Here is a 17,720-nt window from a genome sequence, read left to right on the forward strand (position 1 = left end):
TGCTTCGGAGTGCCTGGATGGAAAAATGGATGGGGTGGGGGGTGAGCGCGGGAAAGCCTTTGCACAGAGAGGAACTGACTTTTCAAAAGAGAAAATGCTTTCTGCTGACCTGAGCTAAAGATAGGATGAGCGCAACCAGCAGCTTTTTAAAGCAGCAGATCTCATCTTAACAGAAGTCCCCGAGGAGGGGAACAGCGCTTTCACCGAATACGGCGTTTTACAGAGCTCTTCCCCCCGACATCGGAATCACCCGCAGGGCCAGCATCTCGGTGAGCTGCTGGTCCTGTTGGGGACCTGGCTGTACCCCAGAAGCCTGGAGGGACCTTCCCCCGTGCCGCCCCCCCATTATCCCAGCGCTCCGCCTGGGTACCACAGGCGGGCGCTTCCTTTATCATTTTGACTTTTGACCTTGAGACGGACGGGGCTCTGCCCTGCCACCATCACCACTTCTGTCCAGCCCAAACCCCCTCCGCTCCCCGCGATGGGGATCCTTTAAAAAAAGGGCATTGTGGTGATAGATTTGTCAAGACCAAGGGTCAAGTTTATGTTGATCTACAGGTGTCAGAAACGTATTGATCCAATGATTAAGGTCCCTGAGAGGTCACCATAAATCCTCAGGGGGATGAAAATACCACATAACTTGCTTGCAGATGTTGCAGAAGTAACCAGATAAGGTAAAGCAACCGCCCAGCAAGTGTTAACAGACACCGTTAGAGCAACAGGTGATGCCACAATGTTATTTTGCTGTAAGCCGGGGTGGCCAAACCTATAAAAAGGTGAAACCGTCAAGCAATTCAGGCCCTCGTCAGGGCAAAATAAGGACATTTTATTTCAGCTTAAACTGGGACATCTTTGGCTTGCACGAGATGAAAGACAGCCTTTAGTATAAACACTTTGCCCTTTTTGGTCAGCACTTTCCATGCATTTCCCTGACAGTCGTGGATTACGCCCAACTCGGAAAACGCTTTTGTGAAGGTAATTTTTTTGCAGATAGAAAACTCGTTACATTAGGTACAGCCATAGCAGACACAAAAAAGAATCTCCTTGTCCTAATTTCCAGCTCCTCAGCTAACGCTGATGCTGAAGTTCTCCAACGCGTTTGACAACGACCAGCGTGCACACCGTGACCCCTGAAGCCAGGGACCTTTCCGGCAGTGGTGGCGGCTCAGGGTTTCTGTAACTCGAGCATTTAAGCCCAGCAGTTATTGCAGAGCATGATGCTCAATCCCTTTATCACGTCTCCTCTCCCTGCGGCAGCCGGAGCGAGGTCTAATTTTAAAAAGCAGCGATATGGTGCTGATGCAGTCACACATGTTAGAGTTAGCTGCTGGGTATTTAAATATAAATGTGCGTAAGCTGTTCTACAATTAGCCTATTATAGAGTTGACTATACTGAGTCAAGTTGAACAAAATGCAGGAAGTTAACTTACTAACTTGTTGAAGCTCAAAAGTTAAAATAGACGACTTGCCAATTTTATTTTTAGAATAATTTGGGGATTAATAATCCAAAGTATTTCTCTGATATAACTAAAGTAATTTTAATAAAAACAAGTTAATAATCAAAACCCAATTTTTACCTGGCTCCATTCCTTTGGAAGAAATAACCCTTAACATAATAAATCAAGACAACACATTTTCCTTTGTGGTATATTCCAATGAAAATTAGAAATATAGTGGATCTCACAGGAATTAATAAATCTCATCAAGACAGAAGAAACTCAGAGTTTAACTGAAAATAATTTTGAGTATCAAACTGAAAATTAATATATTAGACTCCGTTCATAATTTATCTATAAAAATTAGGAAATTATATTCCAATAAAGAGACTTTTTATGAGAGCAAAATGCTTATTATGAGAATAATGTGCAATAAATCTGAGTACAGTACAACTCGCCTATAACATGCAGCTGTCAGCGTCAAAGCACAAAGATTAACCATTTTGGAAGCATTTGTAGCATCTGTGTTGTAGAGTTTCGGTGCTAACAGTCACTTACAAGCAGAATAAAGCATAACACGTATTGCTGCTTCCAAACCGGGGCTTCCATCTGTGCGAGCCTCTGGTCTGCTTCATCAGCACAAGCAGGCAGCTCACACGCCTAAGGTAGGTACATGCTGGAGTATTTTGCTGAATAGCACCCAAAACATTTAAGAGCATATATAGTAATATTTGTATCATGGCTGGTTTCTCCCACACACAACTGTGGACACAACACTGGAGAAAGTTTTAAACCCGCCCTTGCTATCTTTACTCATATTGAACATCCTGGAATTCGCATTGTCTTTGCTGTGCTGAGGCCAGCTGGGTAGGGAAGTGGTGACATGGTGCGGGGCTCGACAGAACTTTATTTCACAGTGCTACCTAGTGGTTTCTGGAATAAACGATCAGTCAAAATGCATTCGCTGTACAGAACTTCGATGTGAAGTAAATACAAATGTGTATAAAATCTAAACCTCCACCACTGCCTGAGAAGGGTAGGAACTATATACACTGCAGGAAAAAAAAAAGGAAAAAACCGCATAAGAACACTTGCGAACTAATCCCAAGCATTTCTGACTGGATATTCATACAGGCATGCACATCAACAACCCCAGCCCCACCTCCTGCAGCTGTATCGGATGCCAGGACAGGCAGCACCTTTATTTGACAACCAGGATGTTTCCTCCCTCACCGCTGCCAGGGATTAGCACAGGAACATGGAGCTAGTGGCAGTCACAGCCCTTCAGAGACTGTCCCTCCCCTTTTCATCCTCTCTCACGGCATCAAGATGTTAATGCCAGACTCCGCGATCAGATTTTCCCAGACTTCCTGCCAGCACGAGAACGCTCATCAGAAAGAGCCACAAAGCCGTCTCCCCTCCAAAAACCCTTCCTCACTCCTCTCAAATTTTCCTTTGCTCCGCAACAGTTCAGCAACCGCGCCACTGTCTTCTGCACAGCCCAGTACCACCTCCTCCCTGCCTCGCATCTATCAGTCTATATCGATCTATTTATCGATCTCTCCATTTTCCAGCATCGCCGCTGCCCTGTGTTTGCCCACACAGAAGACAGCACTGCCCGGGTGCTGTGGTGCAAGGTTTAGGTGCTACAGCAGCACAAATAAATGAAGTCGTGTTAAAAACCGACAGGGTAGACCGAGAGCCAAGCCTGGCAGGATTCAGTGGACGATGTTAAACCCAAGTATGAGACACAGCCACTGGATGTGACAGTTTTCCCATATTTAGAAAGGAGAGTACGGTACTCGCTTCTCTGGGCAATGCCTTATGATCGCCAGATGAAAGGACTCATGTAAGTACTAAGTAGTGTTAATAGTCACAGGCGTAATATATATATATGAGAATAATACAGTCAAACAATACTTAACAGTTATTTCCAATAGCGACATTTGTATAATGCCATTGACACTCAACTGCTGATAAGTTGGACACACTTAAGGAATTTTAATAAGCCTTTGAAAAGGTTTAACTGATGTGAATTAAGCCCTGAGATAATTTAGACGCAGGGCTATCATTCTTCAGTTAAAAATAATTGATCTTGAATGTAAACGTCACATCTTATGCCCTAGTGTACAAAGGCAAAGAAAATGTCATTTGTCACCAGCAGTGTCTGGGGCTGATGAACACGTTTCTAGAGAAGCTGCAACGCCTCTGAGCTGTGCCTGGACCGTACGAGGGACCCCCCGGCTCTGTTCACCCAGGGGAACTTTTTCTCCCGCGGGGTCACGGACAAGGTACCTCACAGGAATAAGATTCAGATATGTTAATTAACAATACATGTGTGGTTATTACTACGACAACACTAAATCCAGTGCCCTAGGCATTGTGGGTGAGTGTAGAAAGGACTGCTAATATCTTTTGGCTTTAATCCACAAAAATAGCTCTGCTGCCACTCACCTCTTGCAGGGGCAGAAGCAAAGTCTTCATCTAGGGTTTAGTACTGAACATAAAAGTTTTTTCTTTTGGAGAGGAGTATTCTGTATTTACTGCTTGTTGTTCCAGGCGCTATGCTTTCTTAACTGGCAATTTCTCTCCCAAAGGTCACTATCTTTTCTGGAATCCTCTAACAGACACGTACCGTAATGTCTTTTTGACAAGGTGGTAAGACCAGAAGCTCTTCTTGAAATCCACAAACCTAAACATCCATCCACATCTGTATAGAAATTAACTGATTTGCAGTAATGAGAATGTAAATTCCCACTTGTTGTCTTTCAGCATGAATATTACCCTATTGTCTACAAAGTTATTTACCATGAAGTCTGTGAAAGATCAGGAAATAAGTTTGGGTCAAAATCTGCAATTACCAAAGATACTGGTGCAAAGACAAAACTATTTTAAACAAATCTGAAGATAAAGAGAATTGTGGTGGGTTTCCCTCCCCCCCCCTCCTTTTTTTGGCTGGTTGGTTTTGAATAAGCAGGCAGATTACTGGCACAAACCAGTCAGTGAAAGTCCGGAGTTGCTGGCATTAAGCTACTTGCATTTTTGCTTCAGCTATTTTCAAATATCATCTCTGTCATTTAAATAAATGGGAATAACATTATGATCCTTAGCAGCATTTGCAATTTTATATCCAAATCAAAAGAAGCAAAAGCAGCACGCTTTTGCTCAGAAAGGAATTCTTCATTTTTTAATCCAAAATATGCATCAATAGACATATAATAGATCCTTTTTATATATACACACAATATATATAACAATATACAGGGCAGGGGAAGACTTGCTTCTCTTGGAAACATCAAGTATTTGCTATTATCAGACACAGGACAGGAGGCCAACTGGATCAATAGACTTACTCAATATAGAAAAATCTTATCTTCATTTCGGACTAGCTAGCCATAATGTCAGCACCTAGATGCCACTGACAGAGTTATCTCCCATCAGCAGCGGCAATAACCGTTTGGTAGTTGGGTGACACCTACGAAAAGCCAATAACCCAAAGAGAAAAATTTCGTCCCGCTGTCCGTTTTGGAGATAAAGGGAAACCGACCCACCCCTCCCCATTCTTTATGCATTTAGCCGGACTACGAAATAACACTTTGCAGCCTGTGTGGGTTTTGGTTTCAAATCTCCATTCCCATTGGGACAATGCAAACCGAAGAACTTGCGGGTACAACGAGACCAGACCCCTGGAGGGGTCAGGTCCGAAAGCGTCCCTGGATGTGATACTTAGCCATCATGTTGTTGAAAAGAAGAAAGCAAAAAGCTTTCATGTTGTTCTATATATATGTGGTTCTATCTATAGGGCCTGGTGTGCGCTGATCCCCGAGGAGACGTTCTCCCTGCCTGCCCTTTGGGCGCTTATCGCGGGACCAGAGGGACGCACGCAGCATTATCACCAGGCCAGGCTCAGAGCAGCCGAGTGGCATTTTCCTTTCATGCAGCCACCGACACCAACCGCAGGGCAAAGCGCTCCGCAGCGCCGCGGCGCAGCCCACGACCCCGCCTGGCAGCCTCTAAAAGCAGGAGATAAGTGGGATACGCAAGTCAGCTCTGATGTTGCAGTAGGAGACAAAGGTCAGGAGCGATAACATCTGATCAGTCTCAGGTTGCGAGGTTAAAAATAAAAGGAAGCCCAAGTGGAAGTGAAAGACTGTGGTGGTCTAAGGTATGGCAAGATGTCACAGCACCCCAGGAAGAGACCTTCACCAGCTTTGCTTCTCACAACTCCTACCAAATTATTTTTAATGACTCTGCATGGCTGCATGAGCCTCATGATTCATCCAGTATTTTAGCACCCAGGATATCACTTTGAGGCAGACTCACGGCCATGATTACCACAGCTCTTGCTTTACATAGTACCCAAAGTCCACGGTGGAACCGTGCCATTTTCCTCACCACCACGCAAGCCCAGGAGGGCCAGGCTGGAGTAAGTGGGAATAGCCAGTGGGTGAGGGCGTAGCTAGGCAAAGAGAAATTGGCAATCACAGATGGTCCAAGGTTATGACTTAGGCACACACTTACACGATAGGCTTAAAATCATGACATTAAAAGCAAACCCCAAACCAGAGGCAAATCAAAGCTGCTTTTTTTATGAAGCATTCTACAGGGTTCATATTTAACATGTTTGTTTGCTACTGTGAAGACCATATATCTGCTTGTGTAGAATTTGACACTTTTCATGATCACATAGTGCCAGAAGCTGGGAGTTTATTCCACATATTGCTCACGCTGGTGGACCAGCAGCCCCAGCCCATAGCACAGAGGATGGACTTCAGCCTGGGAAATCAGTGCTGGCTTTGCTGCTCTTAACCAAGTGTATTTACATGGAGACACACACACATAACTAGGTAACATTTTCCAGTGACTTTGCAGAAATGTGAATAATCATAGACAGTAAAGGACTTTAATATTAACCACACGTGCTGTGTCTCTGCTAACTTGAGTGGAGATCTCGGTGTACACCACACGAAGGGCCAGGCCCTAAACCAAGTTAAGTCAACAAAGATTCACAGTCCCTTCCTCAGACTGTAGCGCGCTCTTTATGTGGAAGAGGATCAAATCTTCAAGGCACAGTTACAGTGCACTGGCACATCCAGAGCATCTCTCTCAATGCATCAACCAAAGAAATTGGCACAAATTCTTCCATCGCATGTTCCTGTGAGAAAACTAAAACCTCAGCTCAGTGAGACTGTCATTTGCCTTGTTGCACCATTTGCCTGTTTGTACCATTTTATACAAGCAAGCAGATAACAGTAAAGTTTAGTTCATTCAGTGCAACAGCCTCAGCCTAAACAAGTCCAGAATCGGCTACAGGGGCAGACACCTGCATTAAGCCAGCCTACAAACAGCTTTAGATTGTGGTAAGATGATGCAAGAGCCCCTGGATGCATTTTATGCAGGTGAAAACCCGACGGCATAATGGGACAGAGGCAGAGATAGCAGATGGAGTAACAACTGGTTATGTGACCCCCAGGTGCAATTAGTCCATGAGTCAAAGACCCCAGCACAGCCTGCAACCAGGAGAACATCACTTTTCAGGAATGGGTCACCCCTGCTTGACTGGCAGCTTGGGAAGTGTTTATTCAGTGAGTATTTGGTGTGAGCATGGACATTCACATTACGCTGGGCAACTGGAAAGACAAAGATGATACTGCTCCAGATACCACAGTAGCTAGTTATACTATTTACACAACATGAATTTAGATGATGTGATTTAAGATTTGTTTTCAGGAAGCACTGGCATTTTAATTTATTTTTCCTACCAAGCTTTGAGCAATGCAGTACACAGCAGAGAAAGATGGTAAGTCTGACTTCTCCACCTGTGAACATTTTAGGCTCAATTAACTTCCTTATTTCTTTATAGACAAGTGACAAATCCTGCAGCCATCAAATCTTGGAAAGATTACGTCATCATCAACTGATCCCATTATTCCCTAACAAGCATACCTTAAGATGTACATGATGGAGAAATATTCAATGATATCATCAACTGCTGCATTAGAAGAGAGAACCAAATGTTGTACTAAAATTTGAAGTATGAATACAAGCTCTTTCCACCTCTTTTAAGTTGAAATTATTTCTCAACTAATGTAAAAGTACAAATAAGGACTGAATGGGGGTCGAGAGAGCTGGGGCTGTTGAGCTTCTTATCAAGGGGAAGGGGATCTTATCCATTTATGTAAATACCTAAAGGGAGGGTACATAGAGGAGGGAGCCAGGTTCTTTCCAGTGGTGCCCAGTGACAGGACCAGAGGCAATGGACACAAACTGAAACAGAGGAGGTTCCCTCTGAACATCAGGAAACATATTTTTACCATGGGGGTGACTGAGCACTGGAGCAGGCTGCCCAGAGAGGTTGTAGAGTCTCCATCCTTGGAGATATTCAAAAGCCATCTGGACGCAGTCCTGGACAACAGCTCTAGGTGGCCCTGCTTGAGCAGGGGCATGGACCAGATGACCTCCAGAGGTCCCTGCCAACCTCAACTGGTCTGCAACTCTGAGAAACACAGATAACCAGGAAAACTGAACAGCAGCAGAGAAAACTTCCAGCCCTATTAAAGGCCTACATTTTGAAGCAAGTTCCTGTTCTCACCAACTACCCTCAGAGAAAGAACTGCATCAATCTTTCAGCAATTAGAAAAAAAATTCAATGTGGGATACTTGGCATTTATACCACAGAGCATCAGGACTGGCCCATACTGTGGCTGCCACTCTGCTCTGGCAGCACTGAGTGCATTTGGTTGTGGTACACAGCACCTGCTGCCTATTTGGAGAACACTTATCTCACCTTTGAGGGACAGAAATCCAGCAACCACTCAGGCACCAATTACGTGAAGGGCTTGGTGCACTTTGCAGCAATATACAATCACAAAGACACAACGTCTTGCTAAAATATTTACTTAAGATTTCTCCTCTGGTGGCATTGCACCATTACAAATAGGGAGGCAAAGCAATGGTAAGCTGATTTCCGCACCACCACCCCCTTCCAAAGAAGAGCCCCACACATTTGCAGACAAGTATGCACATGCCCCCTGGATATTCTCAGCCCCCAGAGATTCCAGCCTGACTTGCCTGGCTTGCTCTGGACCACTTGGCATGTGATAGCAGCCGCGCACATTTGGCAGAGACATTTTTAGAAACTTCCAAGCTATGAATTCACCCTTCCATTTTGGTAAAGCCAGTTATATGAAAAGCATTTCAAAGGCAGAACTTCAAATACAGACTTAATTTTCCCTCAATTCTTTGGGGGGGGGGGGAATATTACACTCTTCATTTATTTTCCCACAGAGAGTTATCCTATAATATTTCTGTATTTGCTGACACTATAACCAATAGCAAAAAATTATAAGTCAAATAAAATCAGTCTTTTCAGCACAGTTACACCGTATGTTAAAGCGATTTCCAATTCTTCCTTCAGGTCCATGTTTTATTGCAATCACTAAAAGGTGACTTTCCTTGAAAACATACATCTAACTAAATGCTTAGGAAGTGACCTTCATGCTGCACAGTTCAGGGATGTACTGGGGCCATGCCCACGACCCCAGCTACGGCAACACGGATACCCGGCAGGCGCCTTGCTCCTGCCCATGGGCTTTCCACTGTGGCCACATAGGAATGGAGACCAGGATCACATCTGCATCCATAGCCCGCTAACCATGTGCTGGCAACACAGCTAAATATCCGACAGCGCTGTCCGGCTCCTGACACACCGAGGATCAACTTCCAGGCATTTTCCCCTTTTCCACAGGTGTTCAGAAAAAGCAAACTGATCCCAATGGCTTGGACTCCATAGGCAGGACCTGACATGGTCTTTCACAAACTAACAAGCTCTAAACCTCTAAATCCACTGAGGCATCAGAACTGCCCCATCCTCATCCCCAAGTGGCTCCAGCTGCACAGCAAAACACCCACAGCCCTTCAAATGGCTTCAGCCCCCTTTGCCGGGAGGACACAGGTAGTTAACCACCACGCAGCTGATGAGCAGGAGTTCATTAACCCACACAGCTGCTTGATTGCTACCAGCTGCCTGTCTCAGCCCCTGATCTCCAGGGCAAGGAGATTTCAGGCCCTTTTTAAACTCAGGGTAGTTCCTTGCTCCTTGTTTTAAAGGAGTGTTATTCATTGAAGGAAAAAAGATTTTCACTGCAACTGTTTTGTGACAGTGAATCCCACTATCAGCTTGCAGTGACCACACCTGATACCTGCTGCCTGGGGCGGGGGGAGCAGTCCAGGTAGCAACAGGAGCACTCCTGTTAGCTTTCACTTGTGTACGAACCCTCTGGCACATCCCTGAACACTTCTCCAGAGCCCTTTTTTCTTCTTCCTCTAAAGCTCCCCAAACACCTTCTGCTTCTGCAGTCCTGGAGCTCCTGGTCTCAGGAGGGTTCCAACCCTTGGCCCCCAAGTCACACCCAAGCCCAAAAGTGCAGAGGGAGCAGAGGCCATCCCTGATGGGTCTGCTGCACTTGTCAGGGCAAACTTGAAGGGTGAAGCACTTAAGAAAACGCTACTCCCTTTCAAATAAATTGGTGTGATGCCAGGTTTTACCCTTCACAACACAACCTCAGGCATGCAGCAAAAGCAAGACTCTGAGACACACCATCCTGCGTGATTCAAACCCCATCTTCATATTCAGAGGTGGCCATGGCAACCAGTGGGCTGCCCAAAAGGCAGAAGATTCAAATATAAACCCCCCTGTAGTCACAGAAGAACTGCACAGGCCCAACTTTCCACACTCCCTGGATAAACATTGCGAACATCATACAACAAAAAGCCAGGCACAACCACCTCCTCTTCCCACAGTACTGCTCCCGCTCATTTATTCGAAAGATCAGACATAGAGACCTACCTTCAAGCCAGGAACAAGGTCTGTAGGTGAGGAGCAAGCCAGACACCATGCTGCAGCCTGGAGGAATGATGTTTGAGCACGCCCACTCAGCCATCCCAGCTGCGAGCCATATGGGCTGACTGAGGCATCCCACCGTGCCTAGGAGGGACCCAAGGCACCTACCACCAGCTCTGGCTCTGCTCCAGCACCCGACCACCAAGCCAGGGTGTCTACGGAGGCACCACTTGGGGTGGCTGGCCCCACGTGTTGGAGATGGTGCTTCACCAAATCACCCTTCTTACCCCAAAGAGGAAATAAAATTTATCTTTTCAGGTCTGTGGCCCATCAGGAGCCTGGATGCTTTCTGGCTGCCTATGGAAGGAAACAGTTCAAGTATCAAATGCTGCAGGTCGACCCGTTGTGTCCCAGGGAGGATTTCTACTCTTCCCCTCTCCCAAAAGGTCCAGTTGTCCTTGATCTTTTTTCACTTATTTCCCTTGTCTCTAAGGACTGTAAATTGACAGTTTATACAAAGCAGGTAGGTATGTTTACAAAAGGACTAGATTTTTTTTTTTTTTATGAAATCCAGAAGCAACAGAAAGCAAATGTCCTAAGGAAGGTCCTTAAAAGTTATTTTTTGCCCTCTGAGTGTTCCAGCAGGTCAAGGTCTGAAAGCTAAAATTTCAGTAACAAGATGAGAACAGAGCAAAACCCAAAACATTCAGCAACAGGCCTTTTGTTTTGCCCCAAACTGCTACATTACAATCCCCATCCAAAAAGATCACCCTTTTAAAACAAGCTTTACTGAAAATCTCAGCACTGTGAGAAAGCTGCTGCTTTTTTTAAGGTTGATCTATGTTTTGATGGGAGCACATCGCAAAAATAAACCCAGTGAAACTTCCTGCAGACAGTCATGCTGCATCACTGCTTACAAGAGAGCTCTCTCCTCTGCTTAGCGTCCCAGTATCTCAGAGATTAGCAACAACCTATTTTTATATTGCATCCACATGAGGGAGGAAACACTGAGGCAGCTAGTGTTTGACCACCTGCAGGTGCCGTGTTTCAGAAAGACGAGACTGTTTTCAAGCTGGCTGAAAAAAATAAAGCCACACTGCTACATCTGGCCTAGGAGCAGTAAGTAGTCCATAAAAAGAGAATTTTACTGACTGCTCTGAAGTTGCATAAAACGGCACGGCACTGTTGATTTGGAAAATAGGAACTGCTGCACAGCAATTCATTTGAAATGTATTTATAATCTAAATAATCTTCATGTCTTAAATACTATTTGTATTTAAAGCCATATTTTCCAAGACTGGGGGACAGGTGGACACACTTCTATCACCCTTTGTACGTTTGTACACATCTGTGCAGAGGGGCACAGGGACGAGTGGGCTCCAGAGAGGGCAGGAGCCTGACGCCAGAGATATGCGTGAAATGCAACAGCCAGTATCGCTGAGCTGGATGAAACTCGCTCCATTGTGGCCCCAACTTGGAGAGCACACAACGGTCTCCTTGGTTAGCAGCCTGCTCATCAGAGGACTTCTTCCAAAGCAAGGCTTTTATTATTATTAAAAAGCACGCATGCATTGACTTTGTGCAACGTTATCTTTTTTAAGCTGAGTAATTTCTCTCATTCAAAACCAGAACATGCACGTTGTCAATTTATTTCAATCTTTGTGTAATTCTGTATCTCAGGAAAGGCTATTAGTAACGCTGCATTGAAATACGATGAATAAACAATATGGAAAAAGCCACATCCATTCTGTCTAGTCTGTGTATCACAGGACTTCCAGGGCAAGAAAAGGCTCTCGACTCCCATGCAGTAGTGCCCTCTGCGGGATGTACCAATCCTAGTGCAGAGGTTTCCAAATCCCTTGTTACTACCCCAGGAAGAAAGGCTCAGAGCCCTTGATTTTGACCTCGACTACAAATTCCAACTTTTCTTGTTTATGCACATAGCCACGCAATCACCACTTCAGCTGTCACGAACTCCGGTTTGGATTACTACAACCTACTGCCACTTCTGCATTTAACCAAGCTTGTAGCAGCTGCCAGCAAAAGGGTAAACTCTGACTACTGGCAAGATCTAGTAAATGGGTATCACGACAAGATAATCGACTGGTCACCTCTTCTCTCTAAAGAGAATGCTGCTACTGAGAACTAACTACAAAGGTAACCTAGCCTCAAATTTCATGTAAACTTATATACTGCAATTTGCTTGATGTTACATTTCTTAGGATATATGTAGCACCGCCTTTTAAAAAAGTTTACTTTTTACTAAATGTAAATGTACTACTAAATGAAGGCAGTATCTAACCATTCTGTGAGAATTTCCTAAACAGAATGTCAACTTCACCAGATGCTGAAGAAGCAACAAAACGATTGCCAGAGGTGAAGGCAACATCAGTTTTAAGAACACTGCAGTGTAGTTTTCAGTACTTCAAGGTACTACATGGAGTGTGGCAGGACGGTATTCATGTCATTAAAGCAAATCAACTCCCATTACTAAAGCACGTGAGAGAGGGAGGGTAATCATTGTAAAAGATTTTACTAACTGAGAAAAGATCAACCGTATGAGCAAGAAAAAACTTTAAAACGTACAACTTGGCAGTATTTTGCAAATATAAAGTATTAAGTGGAATTTTATAAAGAAAAGGAGCAAAAAGGCTTTTGATTTCAACAGATTGGCAATGTAATTCTCAAATATATTGCGTGAATTAATAGTAACAAATGGGGCTCCCATTTTTGCTTTGGTAAGAGCCGTCCCAAGGCCAGAGGAACAGAGCCAGACTGCATGTGTGCTATGCTCCCAGAAAAAACAATCCATAAGGAACCACTGCTGTTAAGTATTAAGCAGAATTTTTACACTGGAAGTTATTCAGGCTCTTTCAATCCATCAGACTTTGTTTTTTAAACAAAACTCAATTTACATGGATACAATAAATAGTTTATTAACGGAATGTATCAGAGTTTCTCTCTCCCATCCTTCCTCTTACTCTCAGCACCTTATACACAGATGTCAAAGCAGCTTCCAGTCCAAGACAACAACAAACGTTAATTTCAAGGCGAAACGAAGAGAGGTTGAAAGTTAAGACTGGCACCTTTGAGTGCCTAGTTCCTCAAGTGTTTGGCTGGTTCCCCAAACCTACAGGCAAATTGGTGTTTCTTCCTTCCACACCTTGATTTACCTGCTTCTTCCTGACTTGTGCTCATTTAAGCTCTTCTTAGGCAGGTGACATGCTCCATGGGGACAGTATAAAGTCATGCCTGCTCTAATGCTCTTTCAGCTATTGCAATATCCCTTTATTATTTTATTTGAAAGCCCTACCGTTATTATGCCATCTCTTTCTGATCTTTCATAATAGTTCAGTTTACCTTTGGAATTTTATAAAAATGGAAAGAGCCTTTTTTTCAAAATATAGAGCACCGTGGCCAGGAATAAGGCAAGGGCGAGAAAGATTAGCAGCTTGTCCGTCAGTTCCCTGCGATTGTACTTTGTTATTAGCTTTCGACCCAGCTGAATTGTCCCAGACATGGACTTAAATTCTTCATTTGCTTCCAGGATGGTTCGTGAAGAATTGGCTGAAATTAAGGGAAAAAAAAAAAATTCAGCTGGTTGCGCTTCAAGAATACACGACAAAGGACGTAAGCATGCAATATTTGGCAATACACAGTGCCTGTGGGACCCTCCTGGGTCAGACTGACTTATGGGTAAGACAAAAGCAGACGGTGTTCTTGCAGAAGCTTTCACAACTCGGTAGTCCTGATGGGCTAAGGAAAAACGCAAAGCAACATAAGAGTACTGAATGGCTTAAAGGCCCTACGTCCTGTTCCTGAATTTTTAATTTTTAGATTACCACATCAAATTTAGTTCACACTTTTTATGAACAAAGTCAGTGCTACCTGAGGGCTTGCTGGAAGCAGAGTGAAATAAGAATGGTGCTAGAACCACCAATTTAAGAGAGAGAAATCACCATCACTATCAGCATCAGTTCTAGCAGCAGCAGGACAGGTCAATATTTGAATATATTAATTGCACAGCTAAACTGTTCCCCCAAGCCAGAGCAGTAAATCAGTGTGATTCAGATGGGGTTGCAGAAAGTGAAAAAGCAGCATGCAGCTGTAAGAGATCCTTAATTATGCAGTTCAAACAATTTAAACAGTTTTTAATAGTTATTTTTGACAATTATTTGGGTTTTTTTTTCCTAATAAAAAAGAGAAAATCAACTAGAGGAAAATTGATCAGTCTCAACAAGCTGGAACATCGGTCCCTTTCCACTTCTCCTTCCCTGTGAGAAAACAAACAAGCAAACAAACAAACAAAGGCCCCAAACTCCTCAGCCTTCCTTCTTTCAAATTACTAAATGAAAGCAAAAGCCCAGGAGTCCCCTTTTTCTTATATTACAGAATGCATACCCTGTACGACAGTGAATGCTGGTATATCACTCTATACTGAACTGATTGATTAAAGAAAGGTCAAGCTCCAAGCATGTTGTCTGGTTCACAAAAAGAAGCATAGTAGAAATAAGTCTGTAATATTTTGCAAACCATTACATCCCATCTTAAAGAGGCATTTTGAGCCAAGCGAAAATAGAAAATTTGTTTCCCATTGTTAATGACGAAGCAGAGCTTCCCCGCTTCACAGCCACATACATCCACTGCATACTAGGAAAGGACTTGCTCAGAAAAAAGGAAATTCTAACTACTGATTCAGAATTTGCAGCTGGGGTTTGTAAATGACCTTTGATAGTTTTTCCCTTGATGAACTCCAAGTGCTGTTCAGTCTGAAACAGGGTGAAAAAGTGTCTGCCAAACTGTCTTTTTAATGGGAGAAGAAACATGCTACTTTTGCATGAACGAACCATGCTCAGCTGCCATCCTCAGATGGGGGCAGAAAACAAGGAGGGCAAAAGTTGTGTTATTTATCCTCATCTTTAAACTGTTCTCCCTTCTGCTCAAAAGCACAGCTAGTAAGAGGCCCAGGCAACACAGATCCAACTTCTAAATGCTTCATGAATCACCAGTTCTGACAGGTCACTTGATTTATTGTCTTAGGAGTCTAAGCCAAAGAACTGGGTGAAATCTTGGTTTCACAGTCCCTGATGCACTGCTGACAGAGCAAGTGACCTTGGGTTCAAGTCACTTGATCTCCTCGTCTCTTAGTCATCCCAGCTGGAGACTGGGTGAAAACAGTCTTCCAGCCATACTAAGTTTCCTCTGTGTATGGACTTGTACCTACGCTTTTATTTTCTCCGCTATTATCAAATGCAAGCCAGGACAGCAGCACAGAGTAACACCAAACACGCTCTCAGCACCGTGTGAACTCACATGGCTTTTACAATTGCTTTTCTATGAAGCTAAAACAAGAGCTCCTCAGTCATCCTACCCCCTTTTCCTTGTTCAGTCATGATCATGAAACAGAAACTCTACCAAATAGCTCCACACAATGTACACTATTATTTTCTATTTACGTCCAACTGTTAGAGGAGTTCTGCTGGACGGTCCTTTAGTTATCATTGGAGCAAGTTCTCCTACAGCACAGCAGGTTTCTACTATGCTCCAAACCATGTCAGTTTGCCTCTCCCCATCCTAACAGAACTGGTGAAAGGTGCTTTACTCATCCAGTCCATACCCAAACACTGAAATAACATCTGTACCTAGGGTTTGCACGGTCTCCTCACTCTGCTGGACTTGCTGTGACATCATCCTGCTAATGCCCATCAGACTCTCCGTGATGTTACTTGCACTCTCTGCCAGACTTTCCTTTGTAGTCTTCCTGAAAAAGAAAGGGAAAAAGTAAAGCAGGAACAGATAAAATTATGTCTTTGGGTACTGTGGAGGAAATGCTGCTGCCAGGGAGCTTAGAACAGAGCTTGGCACCAAACACCTCTGCCAATGTACAAAAGACACAATTAGTTTTTACTGCATGAGAAATTCAGTCCATCTTCACTAAAAAATAAAAAAAAAATCACAAAACATTAAAAGTCATGAGGCAAAGCAACTGTTAGTGGCTCAGAATCTCATGGGGGCCCATATTTCACCATTTATTCATCCATGAGTGTACAACTTCATGAGCTGGTATGGAAGCACTGATACAAACTACCACTTTATTATCCTGGGTATCCCATTCGTTGCTTCATGATACTAAATATGCCAACTTTTCAATACAGAAATTATATAAGCTTACAACCAGTTTTGCACGTGAAAACAGCTTGCATAGTGATCCATTACTTGTTTATAACCCTGATTGGAATTAATGTAAAAGACAGTCAGAAAAACTATGAAGGCTAACTTATCCCCTTTTCTGCTTAGGCATGCCAACGCCAAGAAAACCTGAAATTATCACAATCCTTAACAGGTTAAATCTCCACAAAAGGTAGATGCACTCATGAAAGAAAAGCTATGTTCCAGATACAATTAAGTAACTTAAAAACATTACATCACTTCCATTTAAAACTACTGAATATAGCATACACGGTTTAAATCTCGGATCGTACAGTGGGACGGTCTAATACCTTTGTCTTAAGGAGTCTCTTCCCTGCAGCAGTTGATCTTTCTCAGAGTTGTCGATAGCAATTTTGCAAGCTAGATTTGCCTTTCTCCAAGCTGTCTGATTGCTGAAATCACAAGAGTACAACGTTGTAACATGATGGTAACACCTTGCAAGCGAAAACAATTTTCACAAAGCAATCACCACTGTAACCGAGCACCCCAGATACGTGCATGGACTTTCTCCGTATTACGCCACAGAATAACAACATACTGTCCTGTCATTTATTCTCCTGAGCGTATCGTTTATGGAGCAAGGGAAGAAGAAAACTGTGCCAGCTGTCAAGTGACAGACTCTCACCAGCTGTCAAATGACAGAGTCTCAAGCCACCTTCTTACATGCTCAACTGCTCAAAGGGACAGACCACGCGTGGTTAAGGAGTCAGGACAGGAGACAGGAAAGGAGAAGCGAGTCCTACCCTTTCCATCCCTGATTCTCTCTTGGCCTTGGGCAACACAGCATCATGTCAGCGACCGTATTTGCAAAACAGGATCCGAAAGATGCTGTACAGAAGTCAGATTATTTCTGGTTGCAGGGGACCTGTAAACAGCACCGGCTGCCCGACCCACCTGAGCATTTGTTTCTTATGGTTTTCCACTTCCCGCAGTAAGGCTTGTTTCTCCGACTCTTTATCTTGCTCCTTCGCCATCTGTTCGAGCTCCTTTGACGGAAAGCAGAAACACGAAAATCTGATCAACAACTGCTGCCACCTGCAACTCGCACACCCCACCCCCGGCCAGGGAGTGAATTAACAGCAGATTGATCCGATAAACTAGCTCCCCACAGCCGGGGCTCCCAGCCGCCCCACCTCACGCCAGCCGCCCCCAGGCAGCCCGGCGGCAGGCCGCACGGTGCGGGCCTGGAGCAAAGACCGGCCACCGGAGCGGCCCCCGGCCGGGGCCCGCAC

At 44.1% G+C, this 17,720-nt stretch overlaps 1 protein-coding gene across 1 annotated transcript in view; it reads right to left on the reverse strand.

The window, feature by feature from the left end:
• BNIP1 (BCL2/adenovirus E1B 19kDa interacting protein 1) overlaps positions 1-17,491 on the reverse strand; it is a 178,551-nt gene extending 161,060 nt beyond the window's left edge. Inside the window, exons 1-3 of the mRNA XM_009318550.1 lie at positions 17,383-17,491; positions 16,779-16,880; positions 15,921-16,039 (exon numbers count right to left, since the gene is read on the reverse strand). Coding sequence (XP_009316825.1) covers positions 15,921-16,039; positions 16,779-16,880; positions 17,383-17,462 — 301 coding nt within the window. The 5' untranslated portion in view covers positions 17,463-17,491. The remainder of the gene's footprint in view (positions 1-15,920; positions 16,040-16,778; positions 16,881-17,382) is intronic.
• Positions 17,492-17,720: the final 229 nt, after the last annotated feature.

Source organism: Pygoscelis adeliae, unplaced genomic scaffold, assembly GCF_000699105.1.
Source record: "Pygoscelis adeliae isolate BGI_AS28 unplaced genomic scaffold, ASM69910v1 Scaffold42, whole genome shotgun sequence".
Taxonomy (NCBI): domain Eukaryota; kingdom Metazoa; phylum Chordata; class Aves; order Sphenisciformes; family Spheniscidae; genus Pygoscelis; species Pygoscelis adeliae.